The sequence below is a fragment of the Pteropus medius genome, unplaced genomic scaffold (genome assembly GCF_902729225.1).
Source record: "Pteropus medius unplaced genomic scaffold, Ma_sr-lr_union100, whole genome shotgun sequence".
Taxonomy (NCBI): Eukaryota; Metazoa; Chordata; class Mammalia; order Chiroptera; family Pteropodidae; genus Pteropus; species Pteropus medius.
The window spans coordinates 2,319,585-2,347,342 of record NW_024354875.1 but is presented as its reverse complement, the minus strand read 5'-3'; the positions used below and the strand labels follow the sequence as shown (position 1 = coordinate 2,347,342).

The window sequence follows — 27,758 nt, the reverse complement described above, 5'->3', positions numbered from 1 at the left end:
TTCACTGACCATCTTTAAACAGGACAAAATTTATTTAGTTGTACGTAAATAAAAATCACTTGGGCATGTGAGGGGTAAACCATACAGCACATAAAAACACAATTAACCCTTTATCATGTCTTCAAAGAATTGTAAATAATAACATTTTAAACAGAAAACATTAATATATTTGCTGAAGTTCTCTACAGCAGTCTCTTTTATTCTGTTGTCAGCATGAATATCGCAAGCAGGTTTTACTGTTTTCATAAAATGGGAACTTCTGATGTGGTAGACACCACATTTCCATAAATACAGTAAGTCAACAACTGTACAAACCGAATGTGAACGGGTTTTACCTGGACGTAACTAGAGCCAGGTCAGTGGATTAAAAGTTGACGATGATTGCATAACCAGCAGTGCGAGCATCAACACTCATTGGCTATAGCACCATTCAAAATATTTAATACCACCTCTAGTTAACTTGGTATAGTCAGAAAATGAAAGTAATGAAGTCATGTAGTCTTAAAACACATGTTTTTCCAACTAATCATCCTAATTTTATGGTAAATATATAGAGATACAGTATTGCTTTAGCATTTAAGATTACCTTTATCGAAATAGAGAGCTAGATTCTTTAATGGCAGCCAAAGCTGTAATGATACCAAATAGGTCGCTACGTTGAATCAAATGGAGTATAACATGCAAGTTATTATCTATAACAATTTACAGGCAATTCTTGAATCATTGGAGGTAATATTGAGTGTGTGTGAGCCATGCTTTTGTTTCTCCTTTCCGTTAGCTGCCTTCAATTATTATTGTTATTTTGGCGGTCTCTTTCATTACACAACCCTCCCACTAAACAGCGAAGCAGGAAATAACGATGATGAAACAAGAAGGAAACTTGTCCATGTGATCACTTGTTAACAGCCCTGAAGCGTTTGGTGGAGCAAGAGACTGAAAAGTGCTGGCTAAAATTAGGCTTGGGTTAACATTCGGTGATTGTAATTACTAGTACCATTCCCGCCTCCGATTACCAAGGGCAATTGAAAATGGTCTACACCCACTTTAGAGAAATTTGACCAAAGACACTGGCAATGATATTAAAGGATTTTTATGTGTGATGAGCAAATTGTGAGTAGAAATTTAAACAGTTCTAAAATATGTGTAAACACGTAAGGCAGCCAGAAATTTCAAAATGATTCTGGGAAGAACACTCTGCAATCTGAAAAATGTTTGGCTTAGAAAAATAGAGATTTCAGATAAAGGAAGAGCATTATATAATGTCATGGATCACAGTTATCTTCTGTATGAACTCGATCAAGAGAACTATTTTTAAAACCGTGCGGAGCTCAGGCACTGGAGAAGGGCTATTTGCTACCGCTCCCCCAATGTCAGATGCACAGACACCTAGACCAAGGGCATTCCGTTTATTACCCTTGCAACTTCATAGTCTTATATTCTGGATTAGTAACACACTTTACAAACGACTTAACCATCAACTTCATATGTCAACCCGCAATTAGTTCTCTATTTTATTTACTGGACAGGAGAAACTCAGAGAGAACAAATTTATAGGCCCCAGATTGTGCTCATACATAAAGAGGCCAACCATATGAATAAAAGTACTTGAATCATAGCCCTTGATTCAATAGTTGCGTGTACAAATACAACTTTTGCTAAGGAAATTATTTAGGTTTTATCTTAAGATTCGGTTTATAACTGGATACTATTGGATTAGGATTGATGGCAAATGCTTTTCTTAGAGAAAGATTGATAAACTGTACTCCCTAGCTGCAGAATACTGTTATAAAAATATATTTTTTCTTTAATTGTACTAAATGTATTACCTTTGCAATTGGAACCAGCATCTATTTTACGCTGAGAGATCAATTGCTCCCTGTAACAATCAATCTCTGAAATCTAGTCATATTCTTGTGCTCAAAACCCATTTTTCTGTGAGTTTTCCAGAAGCATTTAGCTCATTTTCATCTTACAAAGAAGTGGTAGCTGACTTGAAACACTTTTATTCCTTGTCTTAGTTTTAAAAGCTATATCTAAAACCCTAGTCCCACAGGTGACAAGAGATAGTTTTTATAAGGGGATTTCTACCGATGACTTAATAGGCTGTCTTTGAAGGACACTGTCATCTCTAAAACATACACGGTCTGTCATACCATCTAGCATTGCTTCTCCCCAGACGGAAAGGCAGTGCCGCTTTCCAATGAAGTAATAACAATGGCATTTACAAATGACAGCGCCAGTTACCACACGAATCATCTCCCACGATATGTCATAGACCCCTCACAGTGACCACATGAGGTAGGCATGAGTACCACAAAGACATCTTACGTGAAACAGAATGTGACACTAAACACGTGCACCACCCATGTATTTTTTTCTGGATTGTTCTATAATTTGAATACACGGTTGAATGAGTAAAAAGAATATTCCTACCAGGTAAAGTAAACCACATATATAGAAGGAATAGTCATATTTTTGTGTGATGTCGTAGATCCACCCTACAAAACAAAACAAAACAAAACAAAATCATTGTAACACAGTTGGTAAAGTCAAGGACACAGAGCATTTCCTGCTACTATAAATATTTCTGTAATTTATTTACATGACATTTAAAGCCCAAAACATTTCATTTAGCCATTTTTAAGTCCTGGCTATGTCAGCCAGAGTTCTCAGCATATACCTGAGGATGGCTGCATTTATCTTTTAAAGTACATTTTTAAAAGCACTGAGGCAGTAGCCTGCTGACTGACCCACAGGGAGAATCTTCTGGCTCACAGCCCTGGAGGGGAGTTCTCAGGCCAGCACAAAGCCAGCAAGTAAAAGTGAATCTAATGATTTTCTTTTTCCACAAATAGAAATACAAATCTTTTCTAAAACCTTCAACATTCTTTAAAGAAGTTTCTAGTGTGTATCAAGAGGCTGAGCAGAAGACATTGGAACTTTCAGTCATTCTGAGGTATATGAGGGTAAACTTATGCTCTAGAAAGAATGAAACTTTCCAGGTTTTATCAAATTCGTGTTTAAAGCTATAAAACTTTAATATTTATATTTATGAAACTTTAAGTTGCCAAAGAAATGGCCTTCAATGCTAACTAAATCATCGGTTCTTTTCAAATAATTCTTTTATATTATAATCTAATACTTTCATAGGATAATCTGACTGGGCACTCTGTAAAACACTCCTATATTTCATGGATTCTAAGATACTGTAAATTATATGATTCATCATTATCTTACATATCAAAAAGAAAGAAATATCTTTATCAATTGGAACATGACTCAGTGTTTTACAGGACTTTGTAAAATGCATTCCGATTTCAGAGATGTTAATGCGAAAAAAATGTCTCAGAAACTATGAAATATGATGTCTCTTATTTACTGCAATGATTAATTCTAAGAATCAGTCACATGTCATGGTCTCCACATAGCAAACTGTGAGAATTAAGCCACACACGAGAATTTTTTTATGGTAAGAATGTAAATGTACACATTCACTGCCCATTTCAACAAGTGCATCGATTAGCAAAGTCATAAGAAAAATATAAATGATCTAATGAGCAAACACAGAATTCCATGGCCACTTTTCAAACATTATCTTTTCAAAAAAATCTAACTGGCAAATGAATGCATAAATGCAACTTTACGTTCTCCCGCCAGCAATCAGCTACACAAAAGCAACTGCTAAGGGTGTCAACCAGTACCTCTGACTTCCTGGTAGTTATCTGTACCTCTTTGTTAGTGCACAATTAATATGCCTGGAACAGTTAAGGCAGTCACAAAGAAAAACAAACAGTAGCATTATAAACATAATTTTTAGCCACTCAAAAGCTCTGAATTCTGGATAGACTTTAAAAGTTAACCAAGTTTTTGAGTTTGTTATTCAATATAAAAAAGAAGAAAACATTGGACTCTTTAGATGTGGCTTAATAAAATGCTCTGTCATCCTTTATCAAAATTATTTTTTTTTCTATCATCTTTTCTTACTCTCTAATTTGAGGCAAGAGGAACAAACGAGATTAAACATATAATCCCAAAATAATGACTCAGCTTCAGAACTGAAACAGGAAGACACATTTAGTTATGAACAAAAACACACCCAGCCTCTACCCAGTGTCACCATTTGTTGACTGTGACTATGAGTTATGAAGAAGCGAATGACTCAGTTGTAGATAAAGCAGAAAGGTCTGTAGGAGAAGCAGAGTCTATGACAGGACTATCTATATGCTACCACTTAAAGAGAATCAAAACTCTAAGGTTCTCATACCCCACTCATCCCACACGAAACACTCATTTTTCTCATGATCACGTGACCGAGTAGAAACGGTGGCTCTAAATAACAAACACCGACAGCAGAAACGAGCCGAATGACAACTGCTCTTTAACGCAGACTTCAGAAATCGGGCAAAATCCTAGCTGATCAGAAAACTAATCGTATTCAGTGCAGACTATTTATTTACTGTTTGGTTTGGAGTGGTTGAATCTGAACTTCAGGGCTCTGTGATGAGGCCCCCGTCCACTTCTCTCTCCCAGCTCTCCGAGCTCACTGCGAGCCATGATGAATTTTTTGGAGTTTCCAACATATTTTTCTTGGCTCCTTGTCTGTATATGTACTATTCCCCCTTCAGGGTATATGAATAAACACAGTCACCCTTAGAACAAACACCCTAGCATCCCTTCCCACCACACTATTTTCCCTTGTCTCTGCCAACTATAGCAAACGTCTGCTAAGTATATTTCATATTGTTACAGTCTTAAACTGAATTCATTATATTTTAAAGTATAAACATTTGTAAAAGCATGTCCACACACCCCAATCTTTAAAAGTCATTCGTAGGTCACTTTTTTAAAAAGCGTGCCCGACTTCACCAAACAATTTAACAATGCAAATTGGAAGAGTAGTCCCCAGTTTTAAGTTACATGAACCCCAGAGGTTTCTCCAATCTACCTTCAGGCTTTATTTTTAAATGACTCTGGACCCTGCCATCTCTCTTTGCCGCCTATTTTAATATCTCCACAAGAGTGAACTCAACTCGGTCCCCAGTCAGATGCAAAGCAGGTGGTGAGAGACTGTACTTGACCACGTGTTTTGACTCAGGACATGCGGATAGAACTTCAGAGACAAGACATTTCAGACAAGATGCCCATCTCATCGTGCGTCACCACCTCTCCCTACAGATCTGATCTCCAATCTTTGGTTTGTAGCCTGAGACTGTTGGCAGCTCTGATCCAATCATCAATTCAAATCAGCAGCTTCGAAGTAAAATCTGGCTCCCTATAAAACTGCATTCCTATTTATGAAATGTGCTCCCAGCTCTCGGTGAAAAACATTGCAAATTGTTGTTAGGGTGATATATTTTGTGCGAACGGAGGAGGCATGTAGATTCTTGGTCGGTTAAATCTGGTAGCTGAGTTTTGCTATATTTTTACACTGGAAATATCTAGAAGTGTATCTACTAGAAGCATCCAGAAAAGTATCTACTATTATTACATCTTATAAGGATAAGAACTGAATGCATGGCAATGTTATCAAGAAGTTCATGTTGCTGAGTAACATGGTTGAAATGCCTGTTCAATATCTTCGATTGTACATTCACTTAAATGGAAATGTGTGACTGCCTGACACGCTATGAAATTGTATAAGAATTTTTGACGCCAATAAAAACCACTCTGAAAAATGAAAAGCGCATGCATTTCTAAACCCACTGAAAAAGAAAAAGGTAATGTGAACAGTAATTTTCTTTTGGGGCAAACGGAGCTAAGTAATAATTCCTAGCCCACCTGGAATTTCTAGCGAGAATTTAATGTGTTTTTTTAGTTTGGTGTATTGCCAATCACTTCTGAACTACCATGCATAAAGGCCGGGCTTGCATCTCATTCCAATGTTGGCTCCTTGGCCTGGAAAGTCAATGAGTTAGACACAGTGCAGTCAGCTAGCCAATGATGTGGTTTCGTGTTCCTCACCATGTGAGTTCAGTAGAAGGAGAAGAAACAAATAAAAAGAGAAGGCGAGTCTCTTTGGGCCGCTGGCCTGGAGACGCACATCAGCACATTGCTTCGAGAGTCCGCAGAGCAGCACTTGACACACATTCATAGAAGGTCCTCAACCATTAATACATGGTTTCTACCAGCATGGTGGACCCCATTCAGCTAGAGCCCACCTCCAGGGAGGAAGTCTGAAGCAGGCAGAGAGAAGGCCTGGTGACTGAGGGCTGGGCACAACACCCTGTCTTCTAGCTGCACTTCATTTCTCTCTTACTCAAGAAGGAACACGAATCTACAGCCACGCCACCCTGAACAAGCCCGATCCTTTCTGATCTCGGAAGCTAAGCAAGGTCGAGCCTGGTTAGTACTTGGATGGGAGACCACCTAGGAAGACCAGGTGCTGTAGGTGTTAAGAAAAAGAAAGAAAGAGAGAGAGAGAAAGAGAGAAAGAAAGAAAACATGAGAATAGAAATGAATGACAAGGTCATGACCTTAGGAATGAGAGTTATGCTGGCAAATTTTGGTGCTTTAATTAACATTGATCATGAATTACTTAGGTTGCACCTCACAGCTATGGTACGATGCTGCTGTTGGGTCAGTATAAGAATCACCCCAGACTGACTATGAGAAGCAGAAAGTACCCCTGGATCATGCAAAGAACAACAATGATAGATTCCATTTCTACACCCAATATATACGAAGGTTGGAGGCAGACGACCCACTGATAATGTCCCCACTCCCTTAATGGCTATTTGAGTTTAACATCTCTGGAAGGTACCATTGGTTGATTGATCCAACACCCAATCCAATTCTCTTCTCTTTTCCTTCCTCTAGTACAGAGACTGAAAGGCAAAATACTCCAATTTTCATTCCCCTCGAAGCTTGGGTTACCTGCGTGACAGTTCCTGCCAACCTGATTTAAGTGGAAATCTGGCGGAACTAAGCCTTTCCTTCCTCTCTCTTGTTATAAATGGAGATGTTGTGGCTGGAACTACAGCAGCCGTTATGTGACCATGAGGTAACTACCATGAGGAAAAGGCTAAGAGGATCTGAGAGACACTGTCCCAATATCATCTAGTCCCTGAATTCTAGATTTCTGGTTATGAGACAATTAAATCTCATAATTTACCATAAGCTACTATTGGCAGAGTGTTCTCTTATAGCCAAATGCATCCCTAACTGATAGAGAATTCTATACAATAAGATTAACCAGCAAGTTCAGACATTTCTGCTGCCAACATTGTTTGCTGCACTACTATAGTTATTTACTATCACCTAGAAATGCTGCGCCTGCATCTCTGTGCACGGGCAAAGAGGAGCAGCTTGATCCAGGACAGGCCCCATATGTGGCCACTGGGTTTCCTAATGTGACATTGGGGCCTTTAACCTTTAGTCATCCAACTACCAGTGTTGTCAGCTGTACAGGCAAAAATCCACGATTTCTTGAACTTCAAATTCCAAAAGGGACTTAAATTATGGGTGTGTTGGCACAAGCCCTCTGCCAGCGGGGTCCTAGGACAGGAGATAACTCTGATCTCTAGAGAGACTGGGAAGGAAGTGGTGGGAAGGGGTTCCCACCTTGGGGTTCCCCCATCCACTGGGAAGAGGTATTCCTGCAGAGGATTTGAGAATGAGAGGCTAAGAGGGCTCAGCTGAGCAGGGGACTACGGCATCTGAACAGCCGGGGCTCTACCAGGTCACTTTAAAACACTGCTCAAAGCTGGTGGCTTTGACGATTGCCATCAGCCCTGTCTTGGCCCCCGACAGCCACCTCTAAACGGCATCTTTGTGTTGACACTTGGCCCCAACCCCCGCCACACTGTGTGGGCTCCTGCCACCAATCCTTGGATAGTGGGTAGACCGTGTCATTTTTGCCCAGCATCTAGCCTCTTGGGGATTGAGTATACTGACCCAACCCTCGGAGGCCTTCCCACAAAGTTTAAACCCTGCTCACGCACCAGGTTCAGAGAAGTACCCGGCCCAGACACAGGACTCTGGTGCCTATGACTTCTGGTATGCCCACTGAAAGAAGCAAATTCTTCACTGCAATGAGGTGAGTACATATGAAAGATCTTATCCTAGATGTTGCCACCCGATAGCTTCGAGGCTCTGGCAGGCAGCATGCCCCAATTCCTGCCACATGCTGGAACCTGTGAATGCCACAGCCTTACATGACAAAATGGACTTTGCAGATGTGCTTATGTTAAAGGCCCCGAGATGGGGGATTACCCTGGATTATCTGTTGGACCCAATGTAATCACAGGTGTCTTGATAAGTAAAAGGAGGAGGCAGGAGAGTCAGAATCAGAAAGAGATGGGAAGATGCCATGCTGCTGGCTTAGAAGATGCAGGAAGGGGCCAGGAGCCAAAACAGCAGGCGGCCTCCAGGAGGCATAAAGGCAAGAAAGACACGGGTCCCCCTGACATCTCAATCTGAGCCCACCGGCCCCAGCTGAGCCTTCTGACCTCCAGAACTGTAAGATGATAAATCCGCACGGTTTTAAGCCACTAAGTTTGCGGCCATTTGTTACAGCAGCAACAGGACACTACCACAGGAGTCACTCCAGGCCGGAGATGTGTCCTGTTGGATTTACATGCAGTGTTTAGAAAATCTGGAAATGTCATCCAAGAGCCCAGAGTCCTAGCTTCCCTTGGGGGGTGGGGGAACAATGGAAGATCTGGCAACAGTTGCCGCATTTTTTGGTGGCAGAAAGCAGTTGGAGCTGGGCAGAGGCTGCCTCCTTCAGACCTGGCAGGCGCCCTGCACGAGTCCACTGTCTGCTTTACGGGCTGGCAGCTTATCGTATATATAAGTTCATTTACATTCTACATGAAGAAAAATGACCTTTACCTTGCTAAAATGTATGTGAGAAATGGGGGTGAGGGGCAGGGATGGGAAGAAAAACAGAGCATGTACACAAAATTCCCTTCTTGTTTATCTTGGACTTGGTAACACAGATGAGAACACAACATAGGATCTATACGCTCTCTCGGCTTCAAAGCCTCGCGCCTTTACCTGCAAAGGGCGGTCCCAGCAACGCGGAGATGCCGTTAGCGCAGATGATGATGCCATAGGCATTGGCCAGGTGCTCTATCCCCACCAAGTCTTCCGTGACTACCGGCATCAGGGAGAAATATCCGCTGGAGAAGCCTATCAGGGCGCAGATGACCGCCAGGCCAGCGTACGTGTGCATCAGTGGCAGGATGAAAATACTGAGGACGAGGGTGAAGTTGGCCATCAGGAAGACGTTCCAGACGCTGATGCAGGGTAAATCGGCCACGATGCCCAGGATCACCTTTCCGAAGATGTGGACTATTGCTATAATTGAGGTCAGAGGGAAAACGTCGTTCTGCTCCGACAAATTATACAAATTGACTATTTCCGGGAGGTGAATGAAGGGGATGACAAAGCTGCTGTACGCAAACAAGGCCCAGAAAATAAAGGCTACAAACATTCGATTAGTAAAGAGCGAGGCTGCCCCAAAATAGCCCGCGTACCAGTCCCAGAAGCCCTTCCGGACCCGCAGGGTCAGCTGGCTCACGGTCTTCAGCAGGCGAAAGGCGCACATGTCCTTCGCGCGCCCCGCCTTCTCCGCGCACGCCGGAGCGCCAAGGTCGCCCAGGGCCTCCTCGCGCTCGCGACCGTCCTCCTTCTCTGCCGCCCTGCCCCGCGGTCCTCTCGACTTCACGGACTCGGCGGCGGCGGCGTGAGCGGGGAGGGCTTGGGGATCTCTCCCCACCGCGTCCTGTCCCTCTTTCTCCGCGGCGAGGGGCCTCATGAGCGCCCCGCAGACGCACAGGTTCAAGGACACGGCGCCTTGGATGAACATGGCGTTGCGCCAGCCGTACTCGGCGCACAGGTACTTCAGCAGGACCGTCATGAGGAAGGTGCCAAAGCCGGTCCCCGTGGTGCTGAGGCCCTGGGCAAGGGCGCGCCTCTTCTGAAAGTACCTGCCCACCATGACCACGGCCGGCAGGTAGGCCATGCCGCTCCCGAAGCCTGCGCGGTTGAAAGGGGAGGGGAAAGCACACGGCACAGCGTGAACGGCCATATCCGCAGCGTTTAAAGAGATCATTCAAGGGCGTTTCATTATCTTCGTTTCAATACTAGTTTCTTAAACAAGGAAAAAATGGCGATCGAAAAAAATAAATGGGTAAGCACCAAGAGGGTTCTCCACCGAAGGTTCTAGTGCACCATTTCCCGCCCCCAACAGGCCTCCAGGCAATTTGCAGACACCCCAGGAAGGAGGAAGGGGCCAGTTTGTTTAAAAATTGGAAGAATAAAAGGAATTATCAGTTACCCATGCATGTAGCTACTAGATGCCAGAACCACGTAACATTCATTTGTAGCTCTGATTTTTAATTGTGTCTTTCCTAGAAAACAGGAACCGTTTGTGATTTATACCGACAAAATTAAAATGCTGGTGGTAGGGGGCGGTGTGGGTCAGGGCCACAGGGTTTTGGGAACTCAATTTTGCTGTGAACCTAAAACTGCTCTAAAAAGATGAAGTATATTAAAAAAAATAATAAATGAAGTGAAATGAAATAAATAAAACAAAACACTGGCCACAAAGTTGTGGGTTGTGTTCTTCACTTCTAGGTAAAGGCGAAGAGTAAGCTCCATTTCAATCAATGATCATGGGGCCCTGTGGACCAGCCAGCATTAGGATGGCAGAGTGACAGTCTAAAAGAGACTGACTATTATCACCCCCCAAAGCCAAAGCCTCCCTAGCTCAGCATCACTGAACTTTCAGAATCACCTGAATCTGGAAGGCGACCAGAGCGATCATACATGCAAATACAGTAATAATGACCACTAATCGAGGACCCGTAGTGTGACAACTGCTTACCCGCTTCATCTGACTTAGTTTTCACAGTAATCCTGAAATCTAGCTGTGGTTATGCCCATTTTGTAAAAGCAGGGATTGAACCTCACGGAGATTAGGTTCCTTTCCCAAGACCCTGGAGCAGGTAACTGGAGACTCCAGACCCGCTGTCAGAGCCTGGTCCCTTTCCGCTGCCCCTTGCCCTCCACTGCGCACCCCCCCAGCTGCCCACAGGTCGTTGCAGGATTTTGCTTATTTGTTGTGTGTATTGTTTCGGTCCTGACCCCTTTTCCCCTTTTGCTGGACTACAGCTCTAGGGGAGCAGGGATCTTCTGTCCACCGATGCATCTCTCCCAAGTGCCTAGAACAATGCCTAGCACGTCACAAAAGAATGAAATAAATGAAAGAAATTTCTATGGGAAGATAACAGTCATATTTTAAAACAAGAGCTACTTTTTTTTCATACGAGATTAATTGTATTCCATGGTTAAGGTACATAAAACTCGGTGGCAAAATAAGTGTATCAGTGGCTATTTTGGAAAAAAAAAATATTTGTTGGACCAAGAAATTCTTTGATGTTAAATATTGTGGCACAGAATTATTGCCCTCCTCTACATTATTTTGAAGCAAATTCAGAATATATCATTTCATGTGCAAATATTTTAGTATAAACCACAATGTGGTTATGATTAATCATTATCCTATCATTATCTTATCTGAAAAAATGAACAATTTCTTAATATCACAAAATATCCAGACGGTGTTCAAACTTCCATCTGTCTCATAAATGACTATATTTAGAAACAACTTGTTTGTCAGAATCCAAGTACTGTCTACACATTGCTATTTGTTGATTTTTATTTTAAGCCTCTTCCATAATCAGCACAATTGTTACATGAGCTAACTGGAGAGGACTTGGGGACGTGTGGGCTCGAGCCCACAGTTAGTCAAGGCCCCGATAATGTCTGGCCCTGTGCAGGACCCCGGAACAGTTCTTCGCCACACTCAGGTTTAGAGTTGGGGCTCACAGCCTGACAGGCAGGTGAGGAAGGAGGCTCGGAAGGAGGAAAAAATTCTGTGGCCCCGGGTCAGCGTGCACGGGGGAGAAGGTGTCTTCAGGAGCTAGGCTCAAGACAGTGGGGCTCTGGCAAAGCTACAGAAATTTGTCCAGACTCCCTTGGCTAAGTAAAATTGCTCACGCAGACATTAATTTTATTAGGTGATAAAAAAAAAAAAAAAAAAAAGATACAAACAAATCTGCCTGAAATACTTTTAGGAGCGAAAAAGGATGTCGACACTTTCCTTCAAACAGAAATTATACAGTGATATAAATATATATCAATCACTTGCCTTTTGAAGTAAATTTTTACATCAATCTTTTTTCTTTCCTATTAAAAAGGGGCTAGATTGCCAATCAGCTTCAACATGCCTCACTAATGACAGCCCAACAGCACTCTGCACATATTAGCTAAATTTTCCACTTACACATAGTTACATATATTTGTGGAGGAGGTGGATGAATTTATTTTCACAGACTTTCTTTGGGTTTTTCCTTTATAAAAAGTGGGAGCTTTATGTCTCAAGAAATACTTTCCTTTTACCAGCCTACTAATTTTCTTTCTACTTCCTTGGGTCCATAAATATTTGTTGACTAAATAAGTAAATGGATGAATGTATGAATGAATGAATAAATACAGAGATATCATTTGAAGATCAATAAGCTACTAACTGCAAGAAATAAAATTCCATTTAAACCGAGTTTAACCATAGAACTCTCTAAATGATGAGAATAAATCTCAAGTCCTGGTTATTAGGATCAAGTCATAATCCTTATAACCAGACGCCACCAGATCAAGTTTGTCGGGGGCCCACGTGTCTGCCCTGAGACCTCAGTGTGTCTCCTTAGTCTGAGCAGGAGGGCTGTTTATTTCCTCACCTATAATATAGAAATCCCAGGGCTAGCTCTATTCATTGGACTGTTATGGGTAAAAGTTTCTAAAACACTCAGGGAAAATATCTCAAGTTGTTCTTTAATAACTATCAGGTCCTTCAAATAAATAATTTTCAAACTATGCTTCAGAAAATACAGAAATACTTTAAGTATTTATGTGGATAGGTATACATTACAGAGAATCAATTCGTTGACCTATATGAACAGTAGGTTTTTGTGTTCACCATCTCCTGCTATTATAAAGCACATACTTAAGCTTAGAATACAATTAAAATGTGATATTATACAGTTGACCCTTGAACAACGTGGGGGTTAGGGGTACTGAAAATTTGTGTATAACTTTTGACACCCCCAAAACTTAATTACTAATAGCCTGCCTTTGACGAGAAGCCTTACAGATAACAAAAACAGTTGATTTACACACATTTTGTATGTTATATGAATTATATACTGTATTCTTACAGAAAGTGAGCTAGAGAAAAGAAAACGTTACTAAGAAAATCATAAGGAAGAGAAAATACATTTATAGCACTGAAAAAAATCCACGTATAAGTGGGTCCACACAGTTTAAATCTGTGCTGTTCAAGGAACAACTGGATATATAATAACAATTATATATTAGCTAACATTTACCGAGCACTTTATTATGTGTCAAGTGCTTTATACAGATTATCTCATATAATCATTTCAACAACCCTGTAAACCAAGCACTCTTAATTATCCCATTTTGCAGATCAGGAAAACTGAGACATAAGTAGCCTAAGTAATTTGCCCAGGTTGCACAGATAGCAAGTGAAAAAAAAAACACAACAAAAAACCAAGAATTCCAAACTCTAACTTATTCTAACACCGCTGCCGATGTGTCATTTATTAGGACTGCAAGTCTGTACTCAGAAAAGAAGTCCAGCTGGATCTGTTCACTTAAATACAATTGTACAAGTGAGAAACTACTTCTTATCTGTGTGAATTGTGCTACCTGTTGATAAAGGAAATTATGGCTGGGGATATATTTGGCAGAACGGATATGCAAACCGTGCTACCTGGCAGCCAATTTTTACCTAATCACCGGGGACTGACACTCTAACTGTGCTCTAGATTTGCTTCTTGGAGTCTCTACATGTAGGTGGGTTTTGCTGCTGTTTCATTAATTTAAACAGGGCTGAAGGAGACGATGATTATTCTGTGATTCATGCCCAATTCTGCAGTTATTAAATGAATGTCATTAATTTATTTAATATTTGGTCTATTCACCTACATCTGTATTTTCACCTTCCTTTTCCCATTCCTCATAAGAAAGGACAGCACTGAGAACCAGGTGTGGAAAATTTAATTAAATTCTATTAGCGAGGCCAAGTACCGTTGTTAGGTTGTTTTGCCACGCATAAGGCATGTTTAATATCTTATATGAAAAAATATTTCCTGGAAGATAAAATGGGGTTGGGGTGGACTGGAGGAGACAAAAGGACAAAATATTCTAATGGATCTCTTTTCTGCACAATTAAATTCTTTGCCAGAGTACCCAATAAAGATCCAGTTAAAGTAGAATCAGTATGCTTACCAGCTGTCACTCCGAAGGTGATAAAGAGATAATGCACGTTTGCGGCATAGGCACTCAACACCCAGCCAAGGGAGTTCACCAGCCCTCCGATTATTGCTGTACGGCGGCAGCCACAGGTGTTAATGAACAAGCCAATGAAAGGTCCTGTCACGAAACATTGAAAAAGGACTTGACCAATGGTGTTTTATTTTCCCGCTTTCTTAGTAAATCCTCATATGAAAACAAAGAATAAAACATGACCAGAGCTGTTAAATAAAACTCCATTGCTTTAGATGCAAAAAGCTTTTTAGCATGCAAAGATGCATTTTAATCATTTCACTGGCAAGCCTAAGATTCTAGTTTTTCAAGGAAGGCAGACCTGACGTAAAGAGACAAATTGGTTTTCTCTTGCCTAGAACAGAAATCCTGAACTGGTGGTCTTGGTCTCTAGATTCAGCTTGTGGATGCATTTTGTTTATCCCAAAGTGTATAAACTGTTTTTGAATCAGTTGCTACATTTAAAAATGAAGAGAATTCACAAAAAGTTCAGCGCTAACAAAAACAAAGCATCTTCCCACACGGCCCACATCAGCTGGAGCCACGTAGTGGCTGATCCAGTTTGGCTGCCTGCACCCTCTGAGGTTTGCCCTGGTCTCCACCTGGCCTTTAGTCTTCTGTCCGGTCTCCTGCCCTCATTTACGTCACTTGTTTGTTCTCTGTACACATGTGAGTTTTTGACTCCAGACCTAACAAGGCTACAGGAAGGGAGTTCTCAGGACTCCAGGCTTCAGATGAGGAACCTCCAGCAGGACAGATGCAAAACAAGCCGAAAAGGGCTCATCATTGCTTCCTACATACTTCAACCCCTGCTGACTCAGTCTCTGACTGGACCCATCATGCTGTGCATTTACAACGCCATGAAGAGATTCAGGAATACACTTGGTTGTGCAAAATGAACCATTACTCACAGCAGTACAGTATTATACGACACACATTCTGATTGCTTACTGTACTATGATGTTCTAGTTTTTGTCATCTCTTTTCCCCCCCTGATTTTGTGGTAATTTCTGATGTCATTGAAGTTTAATGCTTGCCTTGTGACCAATGCTTCTTTGTCCATATAGCAACCCAGATTTTAGCAATACAGTATGAGGATGTACTCAATATTCAGTAAAATGGCGCATTTTAAACATCATCTTATTTTTCATCATTATTACTTTACAGAGTTATGAAACCCCATATATAGGTACAACTATTTTAGGTTAAAAGTTTGCTGAATTCTAAGGAGCTTCCTTTTTAAGCCCAAACTGAAATAAAATTTTTCTGTAAATTTTTAACTATATTCATGTGAATATTTGGGTACACAGTCAGCTGAGTTTGTGTGTGTGTGTGTGTGTGTGCGTGTGCATTGTTTAATGGTTTTGAGAGGGCCTAATCCTAATAATTATTAAAGAATTTTTCAGTAGATAATAGATTTAATATAGAAAGTATATTCTCTATGAATATACTGTTATAGGTATTATAAAATCAACACATTATATAAATATTATGTAAACTAAGCACATTGATATAAACATCTGAGGAAATTATTGGGGACAACTGAAATTCAGAAACCATAAGCTGAAGACAGCTCTTTGATTTCTTCAGAAACACTTTTATTTTCCCGAACCCATGGTCACTCCACTACTCAAATCTCGGACAAATGGATAAAGAGAAAAATGCATGACTCGTCGTTTTGCCGTTAATAGGCCTTTTAGGATATGAAAGGTCAACAGTCACAGTTCAGTAGCATGATCATATTTTCCACATTACAGAAGGACCCAGAAGCAAGTATTCCTACAATACTGCATGCTTATGAACACTGCGTTCAGAAAGCATTTGCGGAAAAAGGCGGGGGAGGGGGTGGCATTCCCAAGTGCAGATATTCTTGTCTGGAGGAACGTGGCATATCAAAAAGAAAGCAGGAATTGCTTTATTGATATGAATATTAAGTAGGTGATGGTGTCTGGCTTTTTAGTTCAACTCCTGGCCGATGCGTGGGGAGCTTTAGCCATTTGTGATTTGCAGATGGGCAAAGCCTGAAATGCCGTGACTCCTCTACAGTTACTAAATGAAGATACACAAAAACAGGAAGTCAGACCCAAGCTTTCATTTTCCGTTTCTAACCATTGTTTACTGATAGCGGCATTTCCAAGATTGAACTGCAGTTTCAACAAAGTGAAAAGAACTTCCTGGGCAGTCTAAGGAGAGGGGGAAGATAAGATTGAGATACAGTCCTTTGGCTATGATTCCCACTTTTGGAGAGAACTTCAGTGTCTTGGAATGAGATTATACTCATTATCACATTTTCTCCTCTTCCGAAGGAATCTGAATCTTGGCCCATTTCCCATATAATAAAGTGTTACATTGTGGCAGGGAACACCCTGAGGATGTTATAATTTCTTGCCCAATCTCATAGGCTGAAAAAAGCTCAGGTGAGGAGAGAAACAATCTGAGGTGAGCCCTGGTATACAATCCTGGATGGGAGTAGGTAGTCCACTGAAATCCTTGTCTCTCGAATAACCCCTCTCTGTGATAAAAGGTATCTGAAGCCTCTGAATCAATGGCTCTCTGCCTTGAGCAACCACTGGAGTCGCTTAGGAGCTTTACAAAAACAAAAACAAACAAACAAACGAACAAACATTTCCACAAAATCCTGATGTTTGGGTCCCCTCCCAAAAGATTCTGATGGGATGGTCCGGGTACAGCCTGAGTATTGCAGTTCTTAAAAGCACCCAGGGGGCTCTGACGCGCAGCCAGGACTGACAACCGGTGCTCTAAAGCTACTTAGCAAGTCAGTGACCTTCTGCAGCCCACAGAACTAACAACATGGAAGCTAACAACATGGCTTCCACCAAGAATTATTCTGAGAGCCTTCACAAAAGTCTGCTGTAGACACTACTAACGTGATTACATTTTGTTAAAAATCGGAACCTTCTGCAGGAAACTTGCAAAATTCATGCTAGCGAAGAAGACAAGAATGAAATTATCAAATTTCCCATGTGCAACTCACCGCCCATGAGAGAGGTGGCTTTTAAGTCTGTAACTTAAAAGAGATAACCCAATTGTACGTATATGATTAGAAAATAAAAACAATTTATGTCTATTCACTTCAAACATATTTTCAGTTTTCATTTGATGTAGTGGCAGGTAGTGGGATAGACACAATTTCGGAGTCCAATAGACCAGGTTGAAAGCCTGTCCCCACACTTACTGGCAGTTCAACCTTCAGTAAATTACTTAAGGTCTCTGAGCGTTGCAAATTCTTCATGTCAGATGAGCTGATGGTCTGGCCTCCGGGGCTGCTGTAGGATCAAATGAGATTGTGTACATAATACGCACCTGGCATGTAGTAAATGCTAAATGAAGGGGAGCTGTTCTTGATGGCTTCTGGTTTGGAAAAGCATTCAACACATCCACAGCCACTCTGGACCAGGTGGCTTAAGATAATGAAAAGCCATTCAGGGTCATGGAGTATGGAATAAAAGACTCTTCATCGGTATAACTACGACCCTTGCTGTGTTATGGTTTCTAAGCCCGAGTGAAAGATGTTTATCTGGCAGGTACCTTTCTTGTAGAGAGGCTTGTCTATTATCTGAAATTCCACTCTCTGGAATTCGAAACTCTGGATTCTTAAACACAATCCCAAATACACAGTTACCTCCCAATTAAATTGACAAAGACAATTGTATTTCACCATCACTATGAGGTAGGTGTTACTTTGGGGATCATCTTTAAAACCATATCTAATAATTTCAGGACTAGTTTCCATTGCTTATTTCGGTAGAAGTTGTGAAGCATAAATATCTGAGACAACCTTATTGGATGATTTGGAAAATTGGGAGAGTTCATATTCTGACCTTTTGCCAAATCTTTTCTGCTGCAGGCACACACTTCCTAGACTGAATCTGTAAATGTTTTGTTCTACCCCTTCAAACTTTATTTTTAAAAAGGTAAGAAAACTTTAAGTGTTCAGTATCCTAAAGCAAAGTTTTCCTTTACTGATTTATCGAGAAGGTACAATCACATCCACCAAAAAACCGGCACAGTCCCTACACTGAAGGAAACATTCCTGCATTTTTCATATGACAAACGGTCCTAGTTTTAATAAGGCCAACGCAGAATGAAAAGATTTGGTTCATTAATGTTATGGGCAAAAATGATTCCTCGACAATTCTCTCACACACATAATGGTACCCTTATTTAATTTTAAAACTAGATCAGCATTAATTCCTTTTGATAAACACACGACCCCCCCATCCTGAGAAATAACTTTGTCCTTATTTCCTATCATGAGCATTACTGCTGTCATTAATGGCATGTGGACTCTCCAAAAGAGCACTGACTGACTGCCAGCCAAGATCAACAAATCCCCGAGCTGGATTCAAGCAATTAATGGCTAATGCAGAAATCACTGAAAAGGCACAGACTCCCATCAAACACACATGTGCTTGTCATATGCGTATTTTCACAAAACCAGAAAAAGATTTGAGGCCATTTATGTTTCCAGTATAAAATATCTCACGAATATTTTAAGTTAAAAAAATCGATGTAAAAGAATGGCTGTTCCTTTCAAGTGACGCACGTGAACTATATTAGGGTATGGCGGCAGCTTAAGTGAATTAAATAAAATCGAATGAGATAATGTTAAGAGAGAAACTGGTAAATAACAAATACTTATTGAATATTAGTTCGCAGGAAAAGTTGTTTCGTTCCCAAACTGAAACACATTAGCCATAATAACATATTATAGATATAATAATTTCTGGTTTAATATCTCCGACTGGATAAGAATTGGTTTCATAGATTGCTGTATGGGTAAGCTTAACTAGAAAATGCGAGAATATATTATTATTTCGTCCTGTGAGCTATATCAGCACCGTTTCTAAAAAAGGTTTAATAGTTTTTTCAAAAACATATAATGGGTATTTCAAATTAAAAACATTAGAACTCTAAAATAAAATTATTCATTGACTTTTAGTGGTTTCTCTAAAACAAAATATTCATAAATTAAATAAACATATTTGTAATTATGTATAATATGTTATAATAAGAAAACAATTTGGAGCAAAAGAGTTTTTTAAATGATCAATTTTTTAAATACCTCAAATGTTTATAATATTCGAATAGTAACATTATACAAAACAACAAATATTGTATGTTTCCACTTAGGGTAATCAAATACATAGAGACAGAAAACAGAAAGGTGGTAGCTAGGGGCCGGGGGAAAGAAGAATAGGGAATTACTATTTAATGGGATCTTCAGTTTGGGAAGATGAAAAAAGTTCTGGAGGTGAATGGTGATGACGAATCCACTCAATGGCACTGAACCGTACACCTACAAATGGTTAAAACAATAAACTCGATGTTCTGTAGATTCTACCACAATTAAAAAATAATAACATCACCAACATCTACTGTTTCAACACTACAGAACATGGCTTACAGTGGAGAAGTGTCGTTTCATAATGATTCAGTTTTGTAACAGGTCACAGGCGAACATACCCACAATCAAGGTGATGCCCATGCTGAGGGAGCTGACCCACGCGGTCAGGCCGCGGCTCTGATGGAATTCTTCCAGCCACTCCACGTTGAGGACCCCCAGGGCCATCTGCGAGCCCATGATCAGGATGTGCACGAAGAAGGAGGAGAGGACCATCATCCAAGCCCATCCGCCATCAATGTCTGGGTGGGGTTTCAGTGTCTTCTTATCTTTGGGGTCATCTTCAAAATCATACCCAATGTCTTCATGACTTGTATACATTTTCCAAGATTTTCTGAAATACATGTGATAAATCATTTCGCCAAATGTCAAAACAAACAAAACGAAAACATCTTTATCTTCCTTGGCCAGCTCTACCTCCCCATCATCCCCAAAGCGGCCCCTTCATCACAGCAGACCTTCAGGTGAGTCTTTCATCATGATGCAGATTGGGAAACACTCCTCACTTTCTCACAGGACCCCGTGCTTTTATGAAACTTGTTTCGTCTTTACAGTCGTCCTATATGTAAGCCTTATGATCCCTATTTTAAAGAAATGGAAATAGAGAAGACAGGAGACTTTCCCAGGGTCTCATGGCTAACAGGTAGTGCGGTCAGACAGGAAACCAAGATTTGAGCCCAGCTATTCTGGACTCCAAAGCCCATATGATGAATACTGACAGGTGACAAGAAGGATATCAGAGAAGGAAGACACTTGGCCTTAGGTAGCCTTCTAGGGTAGCTTCATCTTGATGGGGGTCTGGCACAGAATCTAGTTCTCATTTTGTGGATCCAAGTGTTCAATTTATTCAGGACAGCCAGAGTGAATTAGCCTCAAGGGGGTCTGACTCACCAGCACATAGGAGAGACTCATAAAATAGAAGGTCAACTTATTATCTTACAATGGGAGAATCAGCTTTCTAATGATGGTGATTTATGCTTCGCATAGACCTACCTCTTCGAAAGTGAGCACAAGAAAAGGGAGGCTGGATGGAGTTGGGAGGGACGTGATGCCAGGTCAGAGGAGGACTCTGGTTTTGTCTTTATTTTTTAGGGTGAGAATTAAGTGTGTGCATAAGAACTGGGGATAAGGAGCAAAAGAAGGGGGAGGAGAGAGAGAGACAGAGACAGAGAGACAGAGAGATAGACAGAGACAGACAGAGACAGGGACAGAGAGAAGGAGAGAGGATGACTAATCCCGGAGGTGGTGAGATAGGAGTGTTGGTCTTGATCTCGGGGAGCAGCCCACCCTCTGAGACTGGAGGAAGCAGCGGTGGATGGAGATGAGATGGTTACTAGTAGGATGGAAAGTTACACCTGTTCATCTAATTTCTTTGATGAAGTAGGAAGTTAGGTCGCTGGCTGAGAATTAGGAGGATGGTGATTACGAAGGGGCCTCAACATTCAGGATAGTGGAAGAGACCGTTGCCTACACATGGAAATGATCGTCGGGCAGTTTCGAAGGTGGAGCTGAGCCCCATCGGGCACCGGGGGGACAGCGGCGGGAGCGCTCTGCCCCCTGAAGCAGACAATTAGGTGGAGCCTCGTCCCTGAGAACTTAAAACCCACAACCATCGCCTGAAAGTTGGTCTGCTTTTTTATGATCACTATGTGACAGTAATTCTAGATAATGTCACCAATAAAAATACTCCTCTCTGGAAAAATCTTTTGCCGGTCCTAGTTCCAAACAGTTATGATTCAATGTTACATCTGTAAGCTTCAAATTAGCATGCCTTTCCTTTCTTAAACATTGTACTCAACATGGAAGTTATTTCAGAGAACCGCTGGTTATACGGTGAAGCCCGGCCCACTTGTGGCTCCAGCTACACATATTCGTTTTGACAGTATGTTTCTAAGAGTTCAGAATTGTTTGAGCTCACCTTGGCTCAGTTCGGGGCTGCAGCCCCTGCATCGCCACTCATCACTGCCTTTCCCAGGACACTCCACGCGGACTGTGGAGCATAGTTATCGTGGACATAAAGACAAGAACTCCAGTTACTTCTGCCACTCTGCGTGCTCACCTTCGAGACTGCATTTCTGTTTAAATTTTAAAATAGCGAAACCGTGCAAGTCTGCAAGGTGAGAACCTTTGGTTTGGAAAGTGAAATCTGTAGTCAGTGCATGAACTATGTTGCTCCATTTGAATAATGTCTTTAAAATGGAAATCTGTTTAAATCTTATATCAGTAAGATAAAAAGGAGCAGACATTATTTGTCAGACTGTCATCCAAAGAATAATCTCCATCACCATTCTTCCTTGTTTCGCTCCAATCTCCTTTCCTCTGGATACCTATTTTTAACAATGACAAAGGGGTCATTACATGTCCCATTTGTAACCCCACTTTCCATGACATCTTTAAATCTTTTAAAAAATTCATTGATTTAAAACAGAAGAACAAATAAGAAATATCATGATTATGACTCACCATTACCCACGATTCTTATGGAAATCATTTTGTTGCCATGGAGGAAGGTGGTGTACAAAATGATCCCAAATACACCCGGAACACCTCCGACTGCGGGACTTGTCCCAGCCATGTGCTGATGTGGATGGGGAGGGCAGAGAGCAAAGTGCAAAGGTCGGGGGGACAGGAGGCAAATTGAGGGAAGAATCGTTTTTACCTTTTTCCATGGCTCACAAAACCTGAAATACTCTGACCCTTTATAGGAAAAGTCTGCTGATCCGTGGACTATAGTATAGCATTGGCTCTGGTTAGGAGTTTGTGGGAAGAAATGGGCACTGGGGAACTAGGGGTGACTGTGGATGAGTAATTTAATGGCTCTGTCTTGGGGCTCATCGTGATTTTTCCTGTCTCTCATATCATATCTCATTCTCATTATTATTATTTTTATCTTTTAAGTGATTCTATCTTATAAACAGCTGTCCGGTTCTCAACTACTATACGTACTGTTCACAATGCTGCTCTCTACCTGGGTCCTTTTCCACTTCCTCATTATCCAGACTGTTGGGCATGACAAAATGCTATCTTATTATGTAATTCCCCACCTTGTGAAGTTATCTTTTGGATCAAGTCAACTCCCTGTTGTTGGACAAGGCTGGTCTGGCTGCTGCCAGGTTCTCTTCTTGCACATCTGCCACCCCTGCCTTGTCCCTCCTCCTGTCCCCCGACCTTTGCACTTTGCTCTCTAGCCCCGTGAAGTACCAGCAACTCCCTAAACTTGGCACGATCTCTTTTAAGCTTTTATGCATGACTTTCTCTCGTTCCCATTTTCCATAACACATGTCTCTCCTTCTAATCTCCTGGTCCTTTTCTGCTCATCTTGCAAAATTCGACTAAATTATAATAGCGAACCTTAAAATGGTAAGAAGGACTCCCCTGAAAACATGTCAAGTATCCAGCATTAGATAGAATAGGTGTTAAATCAATCAATCATGGTATAATCATGCAATGCAAGTCTACCATCAAAGAACAAAATCGTACCAGACTCTGAAGACATGGAAAGTGGGGTTACAAATGGGACATGTAATGACCCCTTTGTCGTTGTTAAAAATAGGTATCCAGAGGAAAGGAGACTGGAGCGGAACAAGGAAGAATGGTGATGGAGATTATTCTTTGGATGACGGTCTGACAAATAATGTCTGCTCCTTTTTATCTTACCGATAAAATTTTTTTTTAAATAAACGTATATTAACTTTATGGCAAAAAAAATAAGGGTCCCTCTCCGTATCTTTTAAACATCATCTGGATCAGCTTCTTGCCTCCAGGAGATTAGTGGCTAAATTGTAAAAGGGGAGCAAACAAAGGAGAAAGACAATCAAGAACCACTGCCCCTGGGAAGTGTAGTCTGCGCTGCGCTCAAGGCTGCGCTCAAGGCTTGCGCGTCTGCCACCACCCTCTCCTCCAAGGAGAGAAGGGCCTGCCTGGAGGTAGAAGGGATGGGGTTGCCATCCTCACAGCCAGAGAAGAGCTGCACTGTCCAACCGCTGGGAGAATGAACCTAGGAAGGGTCCAGAGGGTGTTTGATGTTTGTCTTCCTTCAGTCCCTGCGACTTGCATGGAGAATCGCAAGGAACCAGGCAGCTTGACAAGGCGTGTGACTGGTCTATACCATGGCACGATCATGCATGTAGAACACAGTATCAGATAGACTGGTGTGGGTAGGGGTGGGAGTGGGGTAAGGGTTGGTCATAACACCGCTTACCATCCATGGGAAAAGGCTCAGCTCTTTCATACGATAAAACAACACAACGTGACATATTCTGAAAATCTGTCTATATCTAAGAGTTTGAAATAATAATAAACAAAAATTATAGTTTTCCAACCCATGAGTCGAAATAGTAAGCATTTTTCTAAGCAATGGTAAGAACTTTCTAGTCTTACTGATTTATTTATTTTATGGTTAAGAGATGCAGTTGCCATTGATCTGCTCTTGACATTTCCAGGTTGTTTGGCCATAAAGGACGCTAAATAGCGTTTAAGGGCAAGTTTTATTCAAGGGGCACGATCATGCATGTAGAACACAGTATCACATAGAGAAGACTGGTGTGGGTAGGGGTGGGAGTGGGGTAGGGGTTGGTAAAATGAAGTTCTATCGGGCTCTCGGGAGGTCCCTGAATTAAGCCTATGACTCTAGGCAACAGAGTCATCCGCATTTCACTACTAAATCTCTCTAAAAGTAATTCCTCTTTTGACTAATCACGATCAAATGGTTGTTGAACCAGGTTAACTGAAAATACAGAAGTCGACAGAAGAATAAATGTCTATCCTCTCCACCCCCAAACTTGCTTTTAGCATGTTAGCATTTATATAAGTTATAAGGTACAAAATAATCATTTGAGTCTTACGATCCTTTCTGGAGAGAGGATGGGAGAACCGGGAGAGAATTTCTGGACCACTCGGCCCCAGGCTCCAAGTCTTTCTCTACCAGAAGGCCTTCAAGCTCCCCCACCTTTTCCATGTCCTGAAGCATGTGTAATATGACGACAGGCATGTGACACACTGGGGTGAACAGAGGCAGAGTGTGGGGCTTCCGCTAGGGGTCAATAAGGCGTCATGCTGAAGAAGGCGAAGGAAGGAAATGGTAAGATTATGAGGCCAGTCGCCAATCTTCCATTCTCCCCAAATGTGAGTTCACAAATGGAGAAAAAGAAATCATATATGGGGGAAATGAAGTAACGTGTGTAGGCTATGGAGGCCAGGTACATAGATAGAGATAGAGAGAGAGAGAGAGAGAGAGAGAGAGAGGCTAACAGCAGACATAAAAATAATTTAAAGCCTCCTGGAGTGTATCAGAGATTAAAATGTAATTAAATTTCCACAACTCTGTTACCGGATTAAGTTTTGTGAGCAAGTCGTTCATTTTTAATCTGGCTATTGTGATTATGTTAGCATGGGGCGAGCTCAGCCTACACGAGAAGCAAAGGGAAAGCGCCGAGTTAAAACTAAAAGCTTCCCCCAAGGTGGACAGGGCTGTGGTAGCAGGTTCTTCGTTAGAGCTAAGTGTGTGGCGGATCCACCTTCAACGTGAGTCTATAGACTTGGCCTCAAGTCCTGGTCCCCTGGGAGCGCTTGGGCCTTTAGAGGGCGCACCTGAGGCCAACAGGCGAAAGCGGCAGCAGCGGCCGAGGCTGGGCCGCTGAGCTGGGGCAGAGAGGAGACCGCGCCGCAGAAACCCGGAACCCCAGCTGCGGGCAGCGGGGGCTGTAGATGCCTCCTGTGGGTCAGGGACGGTGCTGGCTTCTCCACGGCGATCCTGTCCAGTAGATATTAACGCCCCATTTCACAGATGAGGAGACTGAGGCTGTTTGTCGAAGGGGGAGGTGGGAATGAAGCTTAGAGAAGTCAGACTGGCGGGTCATGGAGCCCAAATTTGAACCCGGGTTTGCAGGCTTCCAAAGCTGACCCCCACCCCGCCCCCCAGTAATACACACACACTACCAAAAAGACGCCAGACAAGGCGAAAGGGGCTCTTTCCAATCCCCGATAGGAACCCCCGCTCGTTTTTGCTGATGAGCCTGAATCAACTTTTCTGCGGAAAGAAAACGGCTCAGCGGGCAAGCAGAGACAAGCTAAAACGGCGTCCCTGGGCTCGGCGGCGTTTGGCCCCGAAATGGCCGTCCCCGGTCCCTTGCCCCATTTTATCCTCCGCGATCGTCCCTGGAAGAGCCTTGGCCGGGACCGCTATGCGAGGACCAGCATCCGCACGGCCCGGGCTCGCCCCCGCGGGATCCGACCTCCGCACCCCGCTCCGAGCGCCTGCCCCGCCCCCTCCCCGGGGCCCCTCCCCGGCCCCCCGCGATGCCACGTACCCCGACACCCCGCGTTCCCCGGCGCGCTCGGAACGCGCCAGCTCCGCGGGCAAGTGGGGCGGATCGCAGTGTCGGCAGCCTGCGCCGGGAGGCGTCCCGCACCCCCGAGTGTACCCTAACCCGGGTCCCCCCGCCTCCCCCTCTCCGCTCCATCACAGCACGGTCCGGGTCCCAAACCGGGGCCATGAGAAAAGGCGGGAGCGGGGCTGGCCGCCGGGCAGAGCGAGCCTCTCGGGCCGGACCGGCCGGACCCGGGTTCCGTGCCCCGCTGGATGATGCGCGCGGGGGCCCGGTCCGCTGGGGGAAAGGGGCGCACGTCCCCACGCTCCGTCCGGGGCTGCGGTTACCCCGCCGGCCCCGAGGTGGCTTCGCTCGCAGCTCGGGAGCCCCACCACCGGGAGTCGGGGTGCGACCAGCGCGTCTCGGAGCAGCCCTGCCCTGCGCCGCCCGGCAGCCTTCCCCCCGGCCTTCGCTGACCCTTCCCGAGGATCCCCGGGTGCAGCGGCCACCCACAGTCCCCAGCCCCAAGATGCCCTTAGCGCCTCTCCATCTCCCGGGCCGCGGCGCCGCGCGGCCTCGGCATACTCACCGCCCAGGGCCCGCGGGGCTGCGGCCTCACTCGGCTCCCGGCCCGGATCCCCGAACTTGCTGTTTTCCTCGGAGGCCCCTGAGCTGCTGGGCGTAAAGATTTGTTGCAATGTCGCCTATCATCCTGGATTTGCTGGTGCCTGCGGCTCGGCGCTCCGCCCGGCTCCGTGCGCTCGGTGCGGGGCTCCCGGGCTCGTCTGCCGCTCGATGCTGGCCCAGGTGAGCGTCTGGTGGAGCTTGGACCTCGAGGCCTCGGGCCGTGTGGCTTTAAAAAGGGTCCGCTTGCAGGTGGCCCGAACCTAACATGAGCTCCCTTCCAATCAGTGCAATTTCAAATCTCCAGGCTCGTTCATTCCTGTACCGGCTAATTCTGGTTTGGCAGAAAAAAAAAAAAAAATTGCAGTCACCTCACGTGCACACTCTGGTGGCAGGTCGCAGTGTATAGCTTTGGCTGAGGTTCGCTAATGCTCGGCTCATTTTTATAACAAGGCGAGGGCCTGAAACCTAACCCAAGACGCAGGTGAGTATAGAAGGATCTCCTATTTCTCTGAGATAGGCAAGAAGTGAAAAAAGACCCTTCCTCAAGTCTGGGCCACAAAATATGGCGGTTTGTACATGGAGGAGGAGGCCAGATCTGCAGTATTCTTGGCCAAAGAGGACTGAAAATCCCTCATCCTTTGTGTGGTGTCGGCTCCCACCTCTCCCTGCTTTTTCTCCAGTATCTATTTGTTGTCCCTTGCATGGGCACCAGGTACAAATTTCATTTCCAGGTGTGACGGCCCTGTTCCCAACACAATGCTTCACCCATGGAAAGTTTTCAATATTTGATAAGTGAATGTGTGAATAAAGTAAGCCAGGGCTGTAGCAGTTTGTGTTGCTGCTGTAAGAAATCATCACGAACTTAGGGGCTAAAAACACAGACTTACTGTCTTACAGTTCTGTAGGTCAGAAGTCTGAAATGGGTCTTACTGGATTAACCTCAGGGTGTTGGCAGGCTCGTGTTCCTTTTGGTAGCTCTAGGAGACAGCCAGTTTAAGGAGGGAGCCTTCCTTGGCTCAGGGCATCTTCCTGTCTTCAGAGCCAGC

At 43.3% G+C, this 27,758-nt stretch overlaps 1 protein-coding gene and 1 pseudogene across 3 annotated transcripts; one reads left to right on the top strand and one right to left on the bottom strand.

Annotated features, from left to right (window-relative positions):
* Nucleotides 1-27,758, bottom strand: SLC16A14 (solute carrier family 16 member 14). 3 transcript variants are annotated; one of them, XM_039855376.1, is made up of 7 exons: nucleotides 27,600-27,758; nucleotides 26,675-27,043; nucleotides 25,367-25,577; nucleotides 19,840-20,111; nucleotides 14,317-14,460; nucleotides 8,998-9,981; nucleotides 2,296-2,498 (listed from the first exon to the last, which is right to left on the bottom strand). In XM_039855376.1, the coding sequence occupies exons 4-7, from the start codon at nucleotides 20,096-20,098 to the stop codon at nucleotides 2,347-2,349; spliced, it is 1,539 nt and encodes a 512-aa protein (XP_039711310.1). In that variant the 5' UTR covers nucleotides 20,099-20,111; nucleotides 25,367-25,577; nucleotides 26,675-27,043; nucleotides 27,600-27,758; the 3' UTR covers nucleotides 2,296-2,346. The 3 variants fall into 3 exon arrangements, with proteins under 3 accessions (XP_039711312.1, XP_039711310.1, XP_039711311.1); XM_039855378.1 differs by lacking the exon at nucleotides 25,367-25,577 and having other exon boundaries at nucleotides 1-2,498; nucleotides 27,600-27,757; XM_039855377.1 differs by lacking the exon at nucleotides 25,367-25,577 and having other exon boundaries at nucleotides 27,643-27,717.
* LOC120597263 (uncharacterized) lies at nucleotides 6,273-6,391 on the top strand (annotated as a pseudogene).

Coding starts and splice junctions, on each gene's coding strand:
- SLC16A14 (XM_039855376.1), bottom strand. CDS start 20,098: ATGTATACAAGTCATGAAGACATTGGGTATGATTTTGAAGATGACCCC. Junction 14,461..19,839: donor GGGCATCACCTTGATTGTGG/GTATGTTCGCCT, acceptor GTTTCGTGACAG/GACCTTTCATTGGCTTGTTC. Junction 9,982..14,316: donor CACCTTCGGAGTGACAGCTG/GTAAGCATACTG, acceptor TCAACCGCGCAG/GCTTCGGGAGCGGCATGGCC.